General features: G+C 32.5%; 1 protein-coding gene across 1 annotated transcript in view; it reads left to right on the top strand.

The window, feature by feature from the left end:
* The first annotated feature begins 3,755 nt into the window (after positions 1 to 3,755).
* LOC145284491 (putative malate dehydrogenase 1B) overlaps positions 3,756 to 15,839 on the top strand; it is a 36,823-nt gene continuing 24,739 nt past the window's right edge. Inside the window, exons 1-2 of the mRNA XM_080133367.1 lie at positions 3,756 to 4,091; positions 12,273 to 12,385. Of these exons, the coding sequence (XP_079989493.1) occupies positions 4,049 to 4,091; positions 12,273 to 12,385 (156 nt within the window). The 5' untranslated portion in view covers positions 3,756 to 4,048. The remainder of the gene's footprint in view (positions 4,092 to 12,272; positions 12,386 to 15,839) is intronic.

Below are 15,839 nucleotides of genomic sequence, written 5' to 3'. Positions count from 1 at the left end.
GAAAAAAGCATTGTTTTTTTTTTTTGTACTTATGCACTTTTGTTACCATGCTGAAATAAAAGCGTTATTTACAAAGCCATTCTTCTTAACAAAGGGAGGGAAGGGTGTTTTCTAACTATTCTTTACTTTCACTTAACAATTTAATAACAAAAAAAGAGGCCCTTTTGCAGTATTCAGGCGAGCGCCATGCTTTTTAGTGTTTCACTAAACTATCGTCGCCAGCTGGCGCTTTTCGAGCAAAGAACAGGGGGCGATAGCTCATACTTTTGGGGAATTTGTTCGAAAAAAACAAAACAAAAAAAAACAAAGAAAACAAAAAGCTATTTATTTTATAAAAATCCAATGTTCTTTAATTACAAAATTGTTTTATTAAAATTATATTTTCTTGCGCAGACTTTTCAATCAGCAGGTGTCACAATTATACTTCAATTGAAAAAAATGTTCCAGAAAAAAAAAATCAATTCGGAAAAATGTTTCATTTTAATTATTAATTTGGTCGAAAACAACAACAAAAAAACAAAAACAAAACCAAAAACTATTTCATAAAAATCCAATGTTGCTTTAATTACAAAATTGTTTTATTAAAATTATGTTTTCTTACGAAGACTTTAAATAAATGTTTTTACAATTTAATTATTGTTACATTTTTATACAATAAATGTTTTGGTTTGTAAATATTTTTGTGTTCAGAAAAAAATCTTGTTAAGAAGAAATTGGAGTTATCGCACCCTAGCAATGGCACTCCACCGAATAGTGCAGAAGTGCCCCAAAAATGATATTGTAAAACTTGAATTTAACTTGAAAATATTATTTTAAAAATAAGAGCACGGTAACAAAAGTCCATAAGCACCTTTTTTTTTTTTTTTTTTTTTGCTACTTCAAAGTAAGTGAAATGAAATAAATATATTGGTATATTTAGGCAGCATTTTTTCATTCAATCAAATATTATTAAATGCAACAGAGACACTTTGCTTTATGATACTCTTTTTAATTTTTTGATTTTCCGTATAATCTTTTTTATATCACAATCAGAAATATTAATCCTCGTTTTTGCTCCTTTGCACTTTGACTCCAACACCTGTAGATGATTCGTTGATGAATCGAAAGCGCTTGTGACAGCAACAACTATGGAACTTTTATTAATATATATGTATATATTTAAACTATTTTAAATTATTTAAACTTAAATTTATTTTGTCAATTTTCATAACATGAAACATGGAGGAGGGGACATTAAAACATATCTCCCCTTACACATTTAACGAAAACTGCCTTTAAAATATAAGTTAATTTAAAACTGAATACGTATTGAAGGGTAATTCCTTTTTTGGAATGCCAGGACGCCAGATTTCAATCCGCTATTTTGGTTCGCCAAAAAGTATGCCAGTAGTGCGCTAAATTTTATCCAATCATAACAAATTTCTACAAAAAAAAAAAAAGCCTTATTTTTACATTTTTATCTAGTGAATAAACATAAAAGTATATATGAAAAACCATGTTTATTATTTTTTTTAATCTCACAACAGAGCCGAAATCGATGTTTTTGCTTCTAAAACAAAAACTTTTTGATAAATCTCTGTGTGACATTGTTAAGAAAGTAAACTTAGCATCCTGAGTTATGCCCCTTTGGTTTGAGAACTCTCCCATTAACGAGTCATGTTTCTTCCTTTCCGGTGTTACCCTTCTTAAAATAAAGACGTTGATAACCTATCTCCGCGTGTGGACCTTCCTTTTTTTAATGACCGCCACATACATTTAATATGTCTACTTTAACAGGCATACCGAGAAAATATTTTTCAAATGAATAAAATTTATTTTTACAAGAATTTTTGTACATTTATCTAGCAAATAAACATAAAATTACACATGAAAATCTTTCCAGATTATTTTTAATTTGTTTTTGCAAGAGCATTAGCAAAGTAGCAGAAGTCCAACAAGTTGGTATTTTTTCCTTATTACATTTATAGGAGAGAAGGCCCCCCATGTGTTGCTACGGGGTTGCCAATTAATAGGAGAGGCAAGTGACCAGACTATAGGTAGAAACCTTCTTTATATAATAAAAATAAAGAAAATACAACAACAACAACAACAACAACAACAGTAAATAGCAATCAACTTAGACACAATGTTTGTATATTAAAATAATTTTGATTTAATCAAAGTAGCTTTATGTGATATATATAAAGATGTGGGATATTGATTACGTTTTTTTATTACTTGTGATTTCTTTTCATCATGTAATTAAATTTTGGATATTTTAAGCAAGATAGTTTATAGAGTAAATGTGGTATTGTGGAAATTTCTGAAGTGAAAATGATGGATAAATTGTGAAAGAATTGAAGGAAAATGCTTATCGGAGTGAGTCAAAATGTGTTAATGTAAAAAGAAGATAATTATGATGATTGCAGATAGGTCGCTTGCTGGCGTCTCTCTGGCGATCGCAGCTGAGATCCCAAAGGGCTAAAAAGAGTCCTTAAGGAGACAGCTCAAATCAATGCGCCCTGCCAACTGATTGGTCAGTGTGGCCAAATCACTTTGGCACCAGGCATTGATCCGCTTATAGTAAATAGTTTTATTTAACTTCAAAATTTAGCTGAATTGGTTAGCGCGCTGTGAAAACATTTTCCATAACTTTTTTTTTTCACGTGTACAAATATTTTTTTTCCTTTAGGAAATTAACTTTAGTCTCTAATCTTTCAAATACAATCAAAAAGTAGTTGGAAACCAACAAAAAAATTATGAGAAATCGGCTTTAAAAACTACGTCCCCCTATTTTTGCCCGCTCATTTTTGCCCGTACCTAAATGTAATCAACTTTGTTACATTAAAGAAAAAACAAAACGCCGCAGTTTTCTTTTTTAATCTATTGATTTAATCATGAAAAAATGACATTGGTTTTAATATCATAAATTATGAGATGAAAAAAATGAACAAATCGTTTAGTAAAATAGTTATATCCCTCAGCACAATGACAAATTTTAAAAACAGCACCCATCTTTCGAACGGCTATAATGAAGTTTTTCGATTACCCAATGGGTAAAATAATATTTTTTTTCTAATTGCAAAATATTTTATTTCAATTTATTATTTTTCATATTACAAAAATGAACTTTAAGAATTTTTGAAATTTTTTATTTTCTTTATTAAATACAGAAAAAATCAAAGTTTATTTTTTTTTTTTTGAAGTAGGTAAATATTTTTCGTAACTTCATTATTGGCTGTTCGAAAGATAACTTTATAATTTCTAGAAAAAAAAGGGTTTTCGTATATATATATAAAAAAAAAGAAATTTGTTTTCTTGATCAACTGATCATTTCAAGTGTCCTAAATCGTCTTCTGCAACAAAATAACATTTTTTCCTTAGTAAATACTAGTTATCTCCCTTATATAAATCTTGGACAAGCACCAGCAAATGACGAATGTCGCAGTAATGACCATATCAAAAAAAAACGACGAGGTAGAAAATTAATTATCAATGAAAACAGTTTTCGAAGATAATTAGCAGAAATTGAATTTTACTAAATTGGCCCAAGATCCTCAGTTTTCAGAAAATAGTTACCTCCCTTGTTACGATTCAAACTTTCCTGTTTATTTTTTTTTTTAAAGCAAAACTCAGTTTTCGATAATTGTTTTCGAAAACTGTTTTTATTATGATTAATTTTTTTATCCTCTCTTCTATATTAAAACATATGATATAAAACTCGATAAATTCTTTTTTTACTTTTAATTATTTTTTTACTGAATCATTTTCGTAATTTTTGGAATTTATAGTAATTTCTCCATGACGCGTACCCAATACGTAATACTGTTTTCACGTGAAATACGTTGATTTAAAAGATCATAATAATCAAATTCTACCCAATATATACTATTAATGATTACTATACTACATTCATTAACCCTTATCCTCGAGTAGGCTTCATGCCTTGATAAGTAGTGACTCCCAAGAAGAAGAAGAACAAAAATCATCAATCTACACAAGCACCTCAAACATAAACAACATAATGAAACTAAAAAGAAAGTTTTAAGTTTATGCTCGACAGGTTGCCATGACAACTAAGTTTCACAACATGGCGAGGTTTGTTATCGCTGGTAAGTGTTCGAAGATAATTACCCTGAATAATACAGAAATCATTGAATACGACATTTTGTTCCTTTTTTTGTTTTTAATACAAATACATATTTTCTTTTTTTTTTTTTGTTTGTTTGTTAATTTTCATTTTATGATACATTGGCTGTTGTATAGAAAATATTAAATGCTACATTTTACAAAAGCATAGATTACAAATATTTTCCAAACTGTCTAAAGTTGTTAGCTCGAAGCATAAAATAGAATAACTTTTTACCATTATTTTCAGAATTTTGATGACTTGTAATTATCGTTCTATTTGAATAAAATCAGCATTCCGCAGACTTTTTACATGAAAGTACGCCATGAATAAAATAAATGAAATATTATAACAGTTATCTCCCCTTGTACAAAGAAATATTGCAGTTTTTGTAAAATTTTATAAATTTAAATTATTTTATTTACTATACATTTTTCTTTACTTTTGTTCACCTCAGACAAGGCACATTTTCACTGAAGGATAACGGGTTACAGTGCTGAGGGCCAGATTTATAGGGGCTAGTTGGGTGGGAGTCGGGAAGCGAGATGTTTGTTCACATTATATTTAAATGGCACTTCTTTGTTATGATAATAAATTAGAAAATCGAAATATTAAATTTCAAGTAAAACAATGGTATCTACTTAATTGTCATGTCGCAGTAACGAACATATCCAAAAATAACGAATTTCGATAAGAGAGTAAATTAATTATTAATGAAAATAGTCTTGGCAGACAATTAGCTAAAGTTGAGTTTTGCTAAATTCGTCCAAGATTTTCCGAAAATAATTACCTCCCCTGTTATGATTCGAACTCTCTGATTTTTTTTTTTTTTTTAGCAAAACTCAACTATTAGTTTCACTCGAAATTCATTATTTCGAATTTTGGATTTCGTTATTATAACGGACATGCACCATTTAAATTTCTGCGTGTTGGTATAGCCAGTAAGCAGGTAGACAATTCCATAAGCAAGCAGTCCGAGGAAAGAAGCTATTAAAGCAGAAAATCTTCTGGGATCTAAGGACCTTTACAGAGAAGATGTGTGATCTGGGGGTATTTACACAAGATGGTGGTGGTGGGGATATAAGTGTAGTAGGTTCATCAGATCACAGTTCATGGAAAAACTTGTAAAAACAGGAATGTAATACTACAATTATCTTAGGTGTTATATTTACATTTCAGACGATGCGACTACCAGCCCTCTTTTTATTACAAAATCAAATCCATCACAATGCATTTTAGTTTCTTTGTAACTATGTTAATGATTTTATTAATTGTAGAGTGGGTGAAAAAAGATTTAATTACTTTGTGACTCTTTGAAGTTTGAAGGGAATAGAAACTTATTATTGGCTCAAAAATTCTGAGCAAATCCTCATGCATTAAAAGATTGGCAGTTTTAGAAACTATTTACACCCACTTATTTTAAAAGCAGATTAAAAAAAAAAGCATCATGATAACAAAATTAGTTATACACTTATTTAATTCAATTCATAATTCAATGACGACATAATATCATAAAAATTAAATATAACTTACAATATCTCATTTAAAACAAAATTATTAAAATACATAGCATGAAAATAAAAAGACTCCGGAGCAACGCTCGATATGTACAGTGTAATATTAACAGTGTACGTAATAACCCTGTTTAAATATTATTTAAAAAAAAACAAAAAAAAACCCCAGCAAAATAAAGAATAAGCGAACGATGTTAAAACTTCTTAAAAAAATCGGGAGAACAAAAACAAAACAAATAAAAAAAACAGCGAACATGATGGAAAAAAAAGAACGAAAAAATGGCATAAATAACCCTGTTTCAATATTAAAACTTTAAAAATAAAAAAAAAATAAAAATCTGACATCTCGGCTCGAACGTGCAATCTTAAGATAATGACGCTGCTCCTTAATCAACTGGGCTATGATCACGTCAGCAAAATTGGGTCGTTTTTTTTTAAATATTTAAACTATTTTAAGAAAGAACGTTTTTTGCACAAGCGTGTATGGCTAAATTGTCATGAAGAAACGATTTTTGCTACCCCCCTCTATAAAAAAAGTGCCTAATTGAGGGTGAAGGAATTAATGTTTTTAGCCAATTTTTCAATATCTGTCGTCCGAAGAGTCCAGCTTTAAAATGATACCAATCTCGTGAAAATCCGTCGCCTTTGTCGAAAGTTTTTGCGAGGCATACATACATACATGATGAATGCAATGTCTTGTCAGACGAGTGCCACTCCCTCAGACACTTAAAGTCCATGAGTCCAAACATGAATTTCTTCTTTTTTTTTTAGTCCTACCGGCGAATTCACACGCTCAAGCAGACATGACACTGAAGACGGTCATTGCTATACATACATATATATGCACACACACGCACACACACACACACACACACACACACACACACACACACACACACACATATATTCATAAACATACACATGTATATACATACATACATCTTACATAATACACATACATACACACATGCATACATACACAAATACATACACATATAAACGCACACATATACAAATACAATCACACATATACATACATATACACATACAAATACGTACACATATATGCACATATACATACATATATATGCATTTATACATATACATACACATACGCATATATACACATACATATACATACATACATGCATACACACACAAACATATATATATATATATATATATATACATACATACATACATACAAACACACATAAACATATATACATACATATACACATAGATATATATACATATACATACACATGTATATATATAAACATACATACACATATGCATACATACATACATAGATACATACACACACAGATACATATAATGATAGCAGATCAATTATTACATGCTTCCAGCATTTCAAGCCTACATGTGTCACAACTTTTCCATTGCTTTAGGACTATATTTTATAAACAAATGCCTGAGGGAGTATCTATACAAAGATGATGTTACAGAGTTTTAGCTTTGTACGACAGCTAAATCTCTCTCTCGGTCCCAAATGTTGAGATCCAGCAACAAGCAAGAGCAAGATAGCCAGCAACAAGTTAAACTGCAGACCAGCTTAGTGCTGGTACTGGTCTCCCGCTATATGGTTTTTTAAATCAGAGATTTGCTTTTCCTAGAGGGATTACCTTCACCACGGCTTACAGGAGCCCTCTCTACCCCACATACACATGGAAATAAACACATGCATGCACACATACATGCATACACACAGAAGCACGCAAACATACATATGCATGTACACACACATGCAAACATACACACATAGAGGCACACATATAAGCATGTACTAACATATGCATACACACACGTACACATACACATACATGTAAAATACACATGAAGGAGCGTTCCAAAAGTCATATATCCTCAATAATCAGGATGAAGATGATGGGCACAATTCAATGAGTTTGATATTAAAAATAGAAAAAAGTAATAGGATACTTCAATGAAAATTCAAATATGAACAGGTAAAATTATAAAAATAACAAACAATTTGTAAAAGAGACCGTCACTCATTGAAGAGTTTGTGCTACTTTACAAAGGAATGGATGTAGGAATCAGACGAGAACAAAGCCCAATAGATCAGTGCTAAAACACCTGGACTTTTTTTTTTAAATAAAATGTTTGTACACAAAAACTCACGTTCTGAGAGCAGACAATGGTGACGATCTTCAGACATTACTTTATAACTAAATATACATAGAAATCTGACGAAAAATCCAAATGCAACAGATCAGCGTTTGAAACAGCTGGAGTTTTTTTTTTTTTTTTTTTTTTAAATAAAATGCCTTTTCAAACGCTGATCAGCTGGAGTTTTTTTTTGTTTTTTTGTTTTTTAATAAAGTAATGTGTGACATACATACATACATACATACATACATAAATTTGAACAAATTTTTGCCCTTTGTATATATATATATAGAAGATATTTCAGTGAGAAAGATTGGGAATATTTCACCAAATAAAGTTTATACATAATGACAGACGATAATGTGATGAGTTGTGTGTGTGTGTGTGTGTGTGTGTGTGTGCGTGTGTGTGTGTGTGTGTGTGTGTGTGTGTGTGTGTGTGTGTGTGTGTGTGCGTGTGTGTGTGTGTGTGGAAAGAGAGATGTTGCAGAGATTGGCGCCCAAAGAAGAGCGCCCAGCGACACCGATCTGTAGCCTCGGGTCAACTGGATTTCACTGGTTTATTGAAGAAAAATTTGGTTTGACTTTTGAAGAGATTTAGATAGCTCCCAGAAAGACAATTTCGAATAAATTCAGAAAGTTTTCTGATTGATTCAAAATATAATTATTTGTTTTTATTCAGGATAGTGTATACACAGACGACATGCGCACAAACGCATTTACTCATTTTGATTTTGTGTGTTGATGCGTAAATATTGGCTACATTATTGTTAACATTGCTTTGGTGATGTTTCAGCATCATAATCCGTCGTCCTCTGGTCACTTACGCTCTGCATATGGCAAGTAAAAACTTGTCAGGCATGGAACCGCAAATCAATGAAATGAGAGTAGCAATGTTGCTTTTGTGTCATTTCTTTATGTGTTCTGGGACAAACCTTTCCTGACTTTGCATACAACCACTGAACCTTGCTGCTCTCAGTGTCGGGGTAAAACTTTGTCATCCCGCAGCTGAGACCAATAAGAAAGACTTCATGCAGATTAGACAATCCTGGAGCACGATATTTGTGAGCTTTATGCAGAATGTTGTGTTGTTTAATAAGCAAAAAAGCAAATCAACAACAACAGCGAGTTAATGGTGGCTAAGTAAGTGGTTAACAATCCGGAGTGACAACCTGGATGTGCCAAGTTCGAATCCAATTCGTTTCATACAAACACTTTTTCACGTTGCCCCATTTTGAAAACACTGGATATCTTTCTAGAAAGAATTAAGTAAAAAGATATCGGAGAAACTAATGCCAACAATAATCATTCGATTCATACGAAATCAATGAATGAGTCTCAACAATCAACGATAGCGAATCGTTTAAAGGGAAGCCACTCGTCATCTGCTAAAAACTACAGTACAAATTTCAAAATCTGGATTATCGCCCTTGCACCCTTTTTTCCCCTCATTTTCATTCAGGACGATTATGATTTCTTAGTATACTAATGTTGCTGAAAGACCTATTCAAAATTTGACCTGCAGGCAACTGATTCTGATTTTGATCGTTACTTCTTCTGATATATCCTCATTTGAGAATCACGATTACAGTTGTCATCAACTAACAGCCTCTTGAATCCCAGTGTAAATCTAAAAGAATACTACAGACCAGAATTGAGAATTCTTCTACAGGGTGTTCAAAAAGTTACTGAAGGATTTTGAACTTAAATAGATTCTTTATTTTTGATATCTTTCTGTAATTTTAACACAATCTGACTAAGACATTGGGAAATAAAAATAAAAAAAATGCAAAAATTAAACAATCTTTGTTTATGAAAAATAATGTCTTTTAAATGTTGCACATTTTCAGCTTTGCATATTTCTGCTCTTTCCAAAACATTATTCGTGATAGATTGCAGAATCTCTGGATTGCGATTTAACTCCCTTATTTCGTTCCTGGTGTTTTCCTTCAATTCTTGCAGGATTTAGGGTGTCTAAAAAGTAACTGGGAAAAGTCAAACACGTCATCATCAAAGATTTCTCTTTGAGAACAACTTGTGATGTTGGCTGGAGTCTGAGTGACAGCAAGTTTCCCCATATTTCCAGTACTCTCCACCTCTTTTGATAACGTTTGCGAAAGAATTTGCATTATCGCAACAGCTGCTTATCATTGATTTCTCGTTTGCAGCGACCATTGGTCTTCACTGGAATTTGGATGACAATAAACCTCCCCAAGGTCCCAGTCCTCTTTGCACTTATCCAGTGGAGGTCTGGCTAGTGCTTTCTCTCCTTAGTCTTTCCATCTTCCTTGACCCTCCTCACTTATTTAGTGTGGTTCCAGTTTATTGTGACACCTACCGACACAAAAAATAAAAAAATAGGGGCCAGGTTTCTACACATTTATACAGTCTCAGTTTTCATGATTCCATGTGATGTTTCTTTGTGTTTTACACCTGTGGCAGTTTCTGCATATCCGGTTTGTGCCTGTAGCTCGTGTGTGTTAGCCTCCACATTCAAGGGTTTTCCTTAATATTTCAGCTGTTTTCATTATTGTTATCCGTTGTATCTTCTCAGCCATCCTCCTGATTCCAATCTCTTCCATTCTTTTTTAAAAAATTTTCTGGTATTGTTCCTAGTGCTCCTACTAATTTGTGGTTTTATCTTGACTTTCTTCATCTTCCATATCCCTTTCAGCTTCCTGGCCAGTTCCATGTATTTGCTTCGCTTCTCTGTCTCCTTGATCTTCTCTTTGTGGTCTGCTGGAACTGCAAAATATACAATCTGGCAGGACCCTTCCTTCTTGTTAACTATTATGACATCCAGTCTTCTTGCTTGGATGGGTTTATCCATTTGTGTATTCGTATCCCATAGGATTTTTTGACTTTCCATTATCATTATTGTTATTATTGTTCCTCCTCCTCCTCCTCCTCCTCCTCCTCCTCCTCCTCCTCCTCCTCCTCCTCCTCCTCCTACTCCTCCTCCTCATCATCATCATCATCATCATCATCATCATCATCATCATCGTAGTCTCAACCTTTGGATATTTTTAGTTGGATTGTTTTTTTCCTGAACATCAAGCTATATTAATACTATCGACGTTCCTGAAAGGCGAGCCTTATGCAAAATTGGAAAAGAAATTGTCTTGCCAATCTGATTAAGCCATTTATGGTGGCTTTTTGTTATGGTCAATTACAATGGGAATCACCTTGATTTTCTTACAATTCGAGGTGTTGGCATTGTATTATTATTATTGTTTCATAGCAGACTCAACTTTCTGATGTTTTTATTTATTTATTTATTTTAGCTTTTGGTTTTATACCTTAAAACTTTCGCTGTTCCCAACAGGCAAGCCTTTTGTAAAATTGGAAAGGAAAAAAAAAAAGATTATTATTATTAGTATTATTATTATTATTATTATTATTATTATTATTATTAATTAGTAGCAGTAGTAGTAATAAAAGTAGTAGTAGTAGTAGTAGTAGTCACTAGGAGTTCTCACACAGGTCGTCATCAGTGATTACTCATTGATTATATAACTGGTAATGTTCTCTGATGTCTGTCCGACAACAAGTCTCTTCAGATTTTGAGTACTCTTCACCTCTTTCAATAACCTTTGCAAATGAATTTGCTTTATTGCAACACCACAGCTGCTTACTATTGATCCTTCACTGGCAATGACAATTAATCTTCTCTGGAATTTTTCTGGCAATAAGCCTCCCCAAGGTCCCAGTAATCTCTGCACTCTTCCAGTAGAAGTCTGCTTAGTGCTCTCCTGTTTCCGTCTTTTAATCCAACTCAACCCTTCAAAATTATTTTGTGTGGAATCAACCTCGGCTTTTTTTTTTTTGGAGGGGGGGGGCAGGTTATTACTTTTCTAACAGTTTTAGTTTCATGTGGTGTTCCTTTCACGTATTATTATTATTATTATTATTATTATTAGTAGTAGTAGTAGTATTTTTTTTAATATATTTGTCAACTTCATAGTGTTGTGATGCTTTACACGGGTTAATTTTTCACTCAAGAGCGAGCTTTTACACCAAAGCTTATGAGTAGAGTCAAAGGGTCAATTAGATGGAAAGCGCCTGGCGAAGGATATTTGCTATGTCAAGCAGAACTGACTTCTGGAGTACAATGATGCTCTACTTGATTCCCAAAGAGTTCGACTGTTTCTCAAGATCATCTGAAATTGAGCCAAACACACCTATGATGTTTGGCATGATGGAAGTTTTCTTGTTCCACAACATAGCAATCTCAACCATCAGTTATTACTATTATTATTATTATTATTATTATTATTATTATTATTATTATTATTAATTCATTTTATGATCATAGTTTCTCTTGAAGATGTATTTGGTTTAAGTAGAGGAAGATACTGTTTTTCTTGATGCTGAATGCTACAATATACATACTATATAAATTATCTATCTGTCAATCAAAAAGACTTGATTTTAGTCGATTTTCTTGATTCATTGATTTTTGGCCTTAAAAAAACGTGTTTTTTCTTTGTATTTTCGCAGGCAAAGCTGACTGTCCATTTTATGCACTGACAGAATTTCTTGCAGACCGATTGGCTTTAAATTTGCCAAACTTCAGAGTGCACAAAATTGTTAAAACTCCAAGTGAATGGCAGGTTAGTTATATTGAAACAAAAATAAGATTCTACAAATTAATTATTCCTTCAAGAAATTCAAACTGTATGTCTTAATTTTGGAATCGTTCAAAATATATAGGAATCATGTAGACTTGTATCCATGATTTCTGAATATGACGTCATGAGCATGGAGATCTCAAAGGGTTGAATCCTGGTGACATGTCGCGGTTAATTTGGTGCAGAACATGATTGAGTTTTGCAAAGGGAAAAACAATAATATTAATGATTGGTGCATATTAGGTCAGGAAGCCAGTATCCTCAAACAGTCTGATATGGTAAGACCGGTATGAATTTTGTGATTTGTTATATAATCATAATATTGCATTATCTTATGACTAATTAATCAATAAAAGCCTTTGTTTAACCTAAAAGCTAGTTTTTACTTATGAGGTGCTTTCAATAAGTTTCCAGACTTTTTGTACAGGCATTTAAAATTGTCATAAACTCTTGAAAATTCAGAATGTTATTGCTATACATGTTATGAGATGACTGACCAATATTTATGATTTCACGTTCAAATGAACAGCTACAGCAGGAATTGGAACACATCCTACTAAATCGTGATTGGCACAACTGGTGAATTTCAAATATGCAATCTGGACATGAGGATACTTTAGAAGAATGATTAGCAATAAAATTCTGATTTAAACTTGGAAAAAATGCAACAGAAACATATAGAATGCTTCAGGCTGCTTTTGGGCCATCTTGAATGAATCGAGCATCAGTTTTTGAGTGACATAAGAGATTCAAAGAAGGCAGGGAGTCTGTGAGGGATGATTAGAGGTGTGGGAAGAGTAAGGAAATTAAACACCAGAGTTGATTGGTCAAATAAAGAATTTTATGGATTAGGACCTTGTCCATTTGTCCATTCGTCTGTTTGTCCATTCTTCCGTTTGTTCCAAAAATTCTCAATTACTACTCATTACATTTTTCTGAAATTTGCATGACGTTACAACTAGGCAAGGGAGGAAATGAAATATTCCCGGATTTTTAATAAAAATTTTGGTTGCGTCCCCAGGGAGTCAAAAGGGGTAAAAATGGCCAAAAATAGCACTTTCAGGACATAAAACATTTTCCGACCATTAGATTTTGCTGAAAATTACCCAAAAGCAAGACCATGTGGATATAAATCTGAAAACGTAATATTTGACCCTGGGAAAATTTTGGTTGCATCCTCAGGGGTTCAAAAGGGGTCAAAATGGCCAAAAATAACATTTTTCGGGACATAAAATATTTTCCAACCATTAGATTTTGCTGAAAATTACCCAAAAGCAAGACCACATGGATATACATCTGGAAACATAATATTTTACCCTGGGAAAATTTTGGTTTCGTCCCCAGGGGTCAAAGGGGTAAAAATGGTGATTTTTAGCCCAAAACGGACAAAAATGGCCCATTTTGGGACAGAATGTTTTCCGACCATTAGATTTTGCTGAAAATTGCCCAAAAGCAAGACCACATGGATATTCATCTGGAAATATAATATTTGACCCTGGAAAATTCTGGTTTCGTCCCCAGGGGGTAAAAAGGCGCAAAAAAAAAAAAAAAAACGTGGATATTTTAAAATCAAAATGAAAAATTCTGGTTTATTTGTTTCTCTGTCTCAGATAATTTTTTTTAGGTTATTTCCCTTTGATTGTTAGGGGCAATAACTCCAATTTTGTCTTGAAATTACAAAACATGTTAAATAATAGGTTTCTAAATAATAATAATGTTAAAAAAGAGCATCACGCTTAAACTTTACATTTACCAAAACAGTTATTGAATTGCTTTCTCATCTAAATTTAATAAAACTGTTGTGGTCCTGGTTAGAGGTCACAATATTAAGTTGAAACAGCTCTAGTGTTCACTATGAGCAGTTAGACTGTGACACGACACACTGTGTGTGTGCTCTCTGCTCAACAGCCGAAATGTCTGGCTTACATAGGGCCAGGGGCCAGACGAATCCATGTTATCATGAATATAGGGGTGTTAGGCCCCCCCCCCTCCAAAGATTTATTTCCCCGAAATATAATTTTTCATTCTCGGGTTAACCTCCAATGAGTTCGCCAGTTTCCTTTCTCTGCAGGAAGAACATATTTCGGTACTAATTTGAGGGGGTTCCAGGTCAAATGCGTCTCTTCTTCTGGTGGAGTTTCACTTAATTCGTTCTAAGTGTGTTTGCGTATCTGGTTCAAGTGTTTCTTTCTTCAACGTTATGTTAGTGGTAACCTCACCTTCAAATCTTATTCTTTCTCCAGTTATTGAACATTAGAAATAGCAATAGAGAGTGTTGTATTTTTTTCTACTTGTGGTGTTTTGAAAAATACAATTTTCCAAAATAAGGTCGTTGTTGTTGTTAAAAACACGTTTCCATAGAAGGTAGAAAAATATAAGTTTGTTGACTAGAAGTTAGTTGCTCATCCAAAAGATATCCTTGTAGGTTCTTTTTTTGAATCCATACGTCACCAATGTTGTGGACCTAGTTAGGGGTCACAATATTAAGGTGAAAGAGTCCTGGTGTTCATTACGAGTGGTTAAACTGTATATGTGCTCTCTGTTTGATAGCAGAAATGTCTGGCTTACATAGGGCCAGACGAATCTATATTATCATGAATATAGGGGTGTTAACTACGGCAGAACAAAAACATAATTTATTCTTGGTCAAATAACACACAAAATAAATAGATAAAATAAATAACACCAAAATACTTGAAAACCAAAAGTTATTGTGTAAAAAATGCATCAAAATATGATTGTAAAAACATTTATTGAAAAAATACATTTTTTCTATTAAAGCAACATTACTTAGCCTTTTGGCTAAGAGCAAAGTGTAGCATCTGTTCTGAGAATTAAGTTAAAAAGTTGCGCACCCTCTTAATCGTTCAATGAAACCCAACAAAACAAAATGGTCCCGCCCGTATAATGCATAAGTGCCTTATATTTTGATACAATAAATGTTTTAGCAATTGTATTTTGATAAAATAAATGTGATTTGGTGCTTTTGCATTTAACGACCCGCACTATTTGTTAAATAGTATTTACAAATTAAATTCAAGTTTTACAATATCATTTTTATTAAATTGTTTTCTTAAACATTGTGCCTTGAAAAATAATCATAGTCTGGCAACTGTGTGTCTCGGCCCGTGTCATAGATAAGTGCCAAACCCACTATAACTTACTCTTTTTAAGTCATCATTTTTATTATTATAACAAGCATGGTTTAAGAAGAGATCATTTGTTTGGAAGAAATGTCAAATCATTTCACTCTAAATAATCTATGTGACTGAAGTAGGAATTGCAGCAATCCGTCAAATTATTCATTTTTTTTTTTTTATTTAATAACAAAAATTATCAGAATTACTCGGTTTTCTAAAGTTTTCAAATTTATTTCTTTTTCATTTAAACAAAATTTCTATAAATTTGATGCATTCCGGTTAGATTAATTGTTTAA

The sequence above is a fragment of the Euprymna scolopes genome, chromosome 9 (genome assembly GCF_053919585.1).
Source record: "Euprymna scolopes isolate OS-2025 chromosome 9, ASM5391958v1, whole genome shotgun sequence".
In the NCBI taxonomy this organism is placed as follows: domain Eukaryota; kingdom Metazoa; phylum Mollusca; class Cephalopoda; order Sepiida; family Sepiolidae; genus Euprymna; species Euprymna scolopes.
The sequence above is the reverse complement of the archived record's forward strand: the minus strand, read 5'-3'. Positions and strand labels throughout refer to the sequence as shown.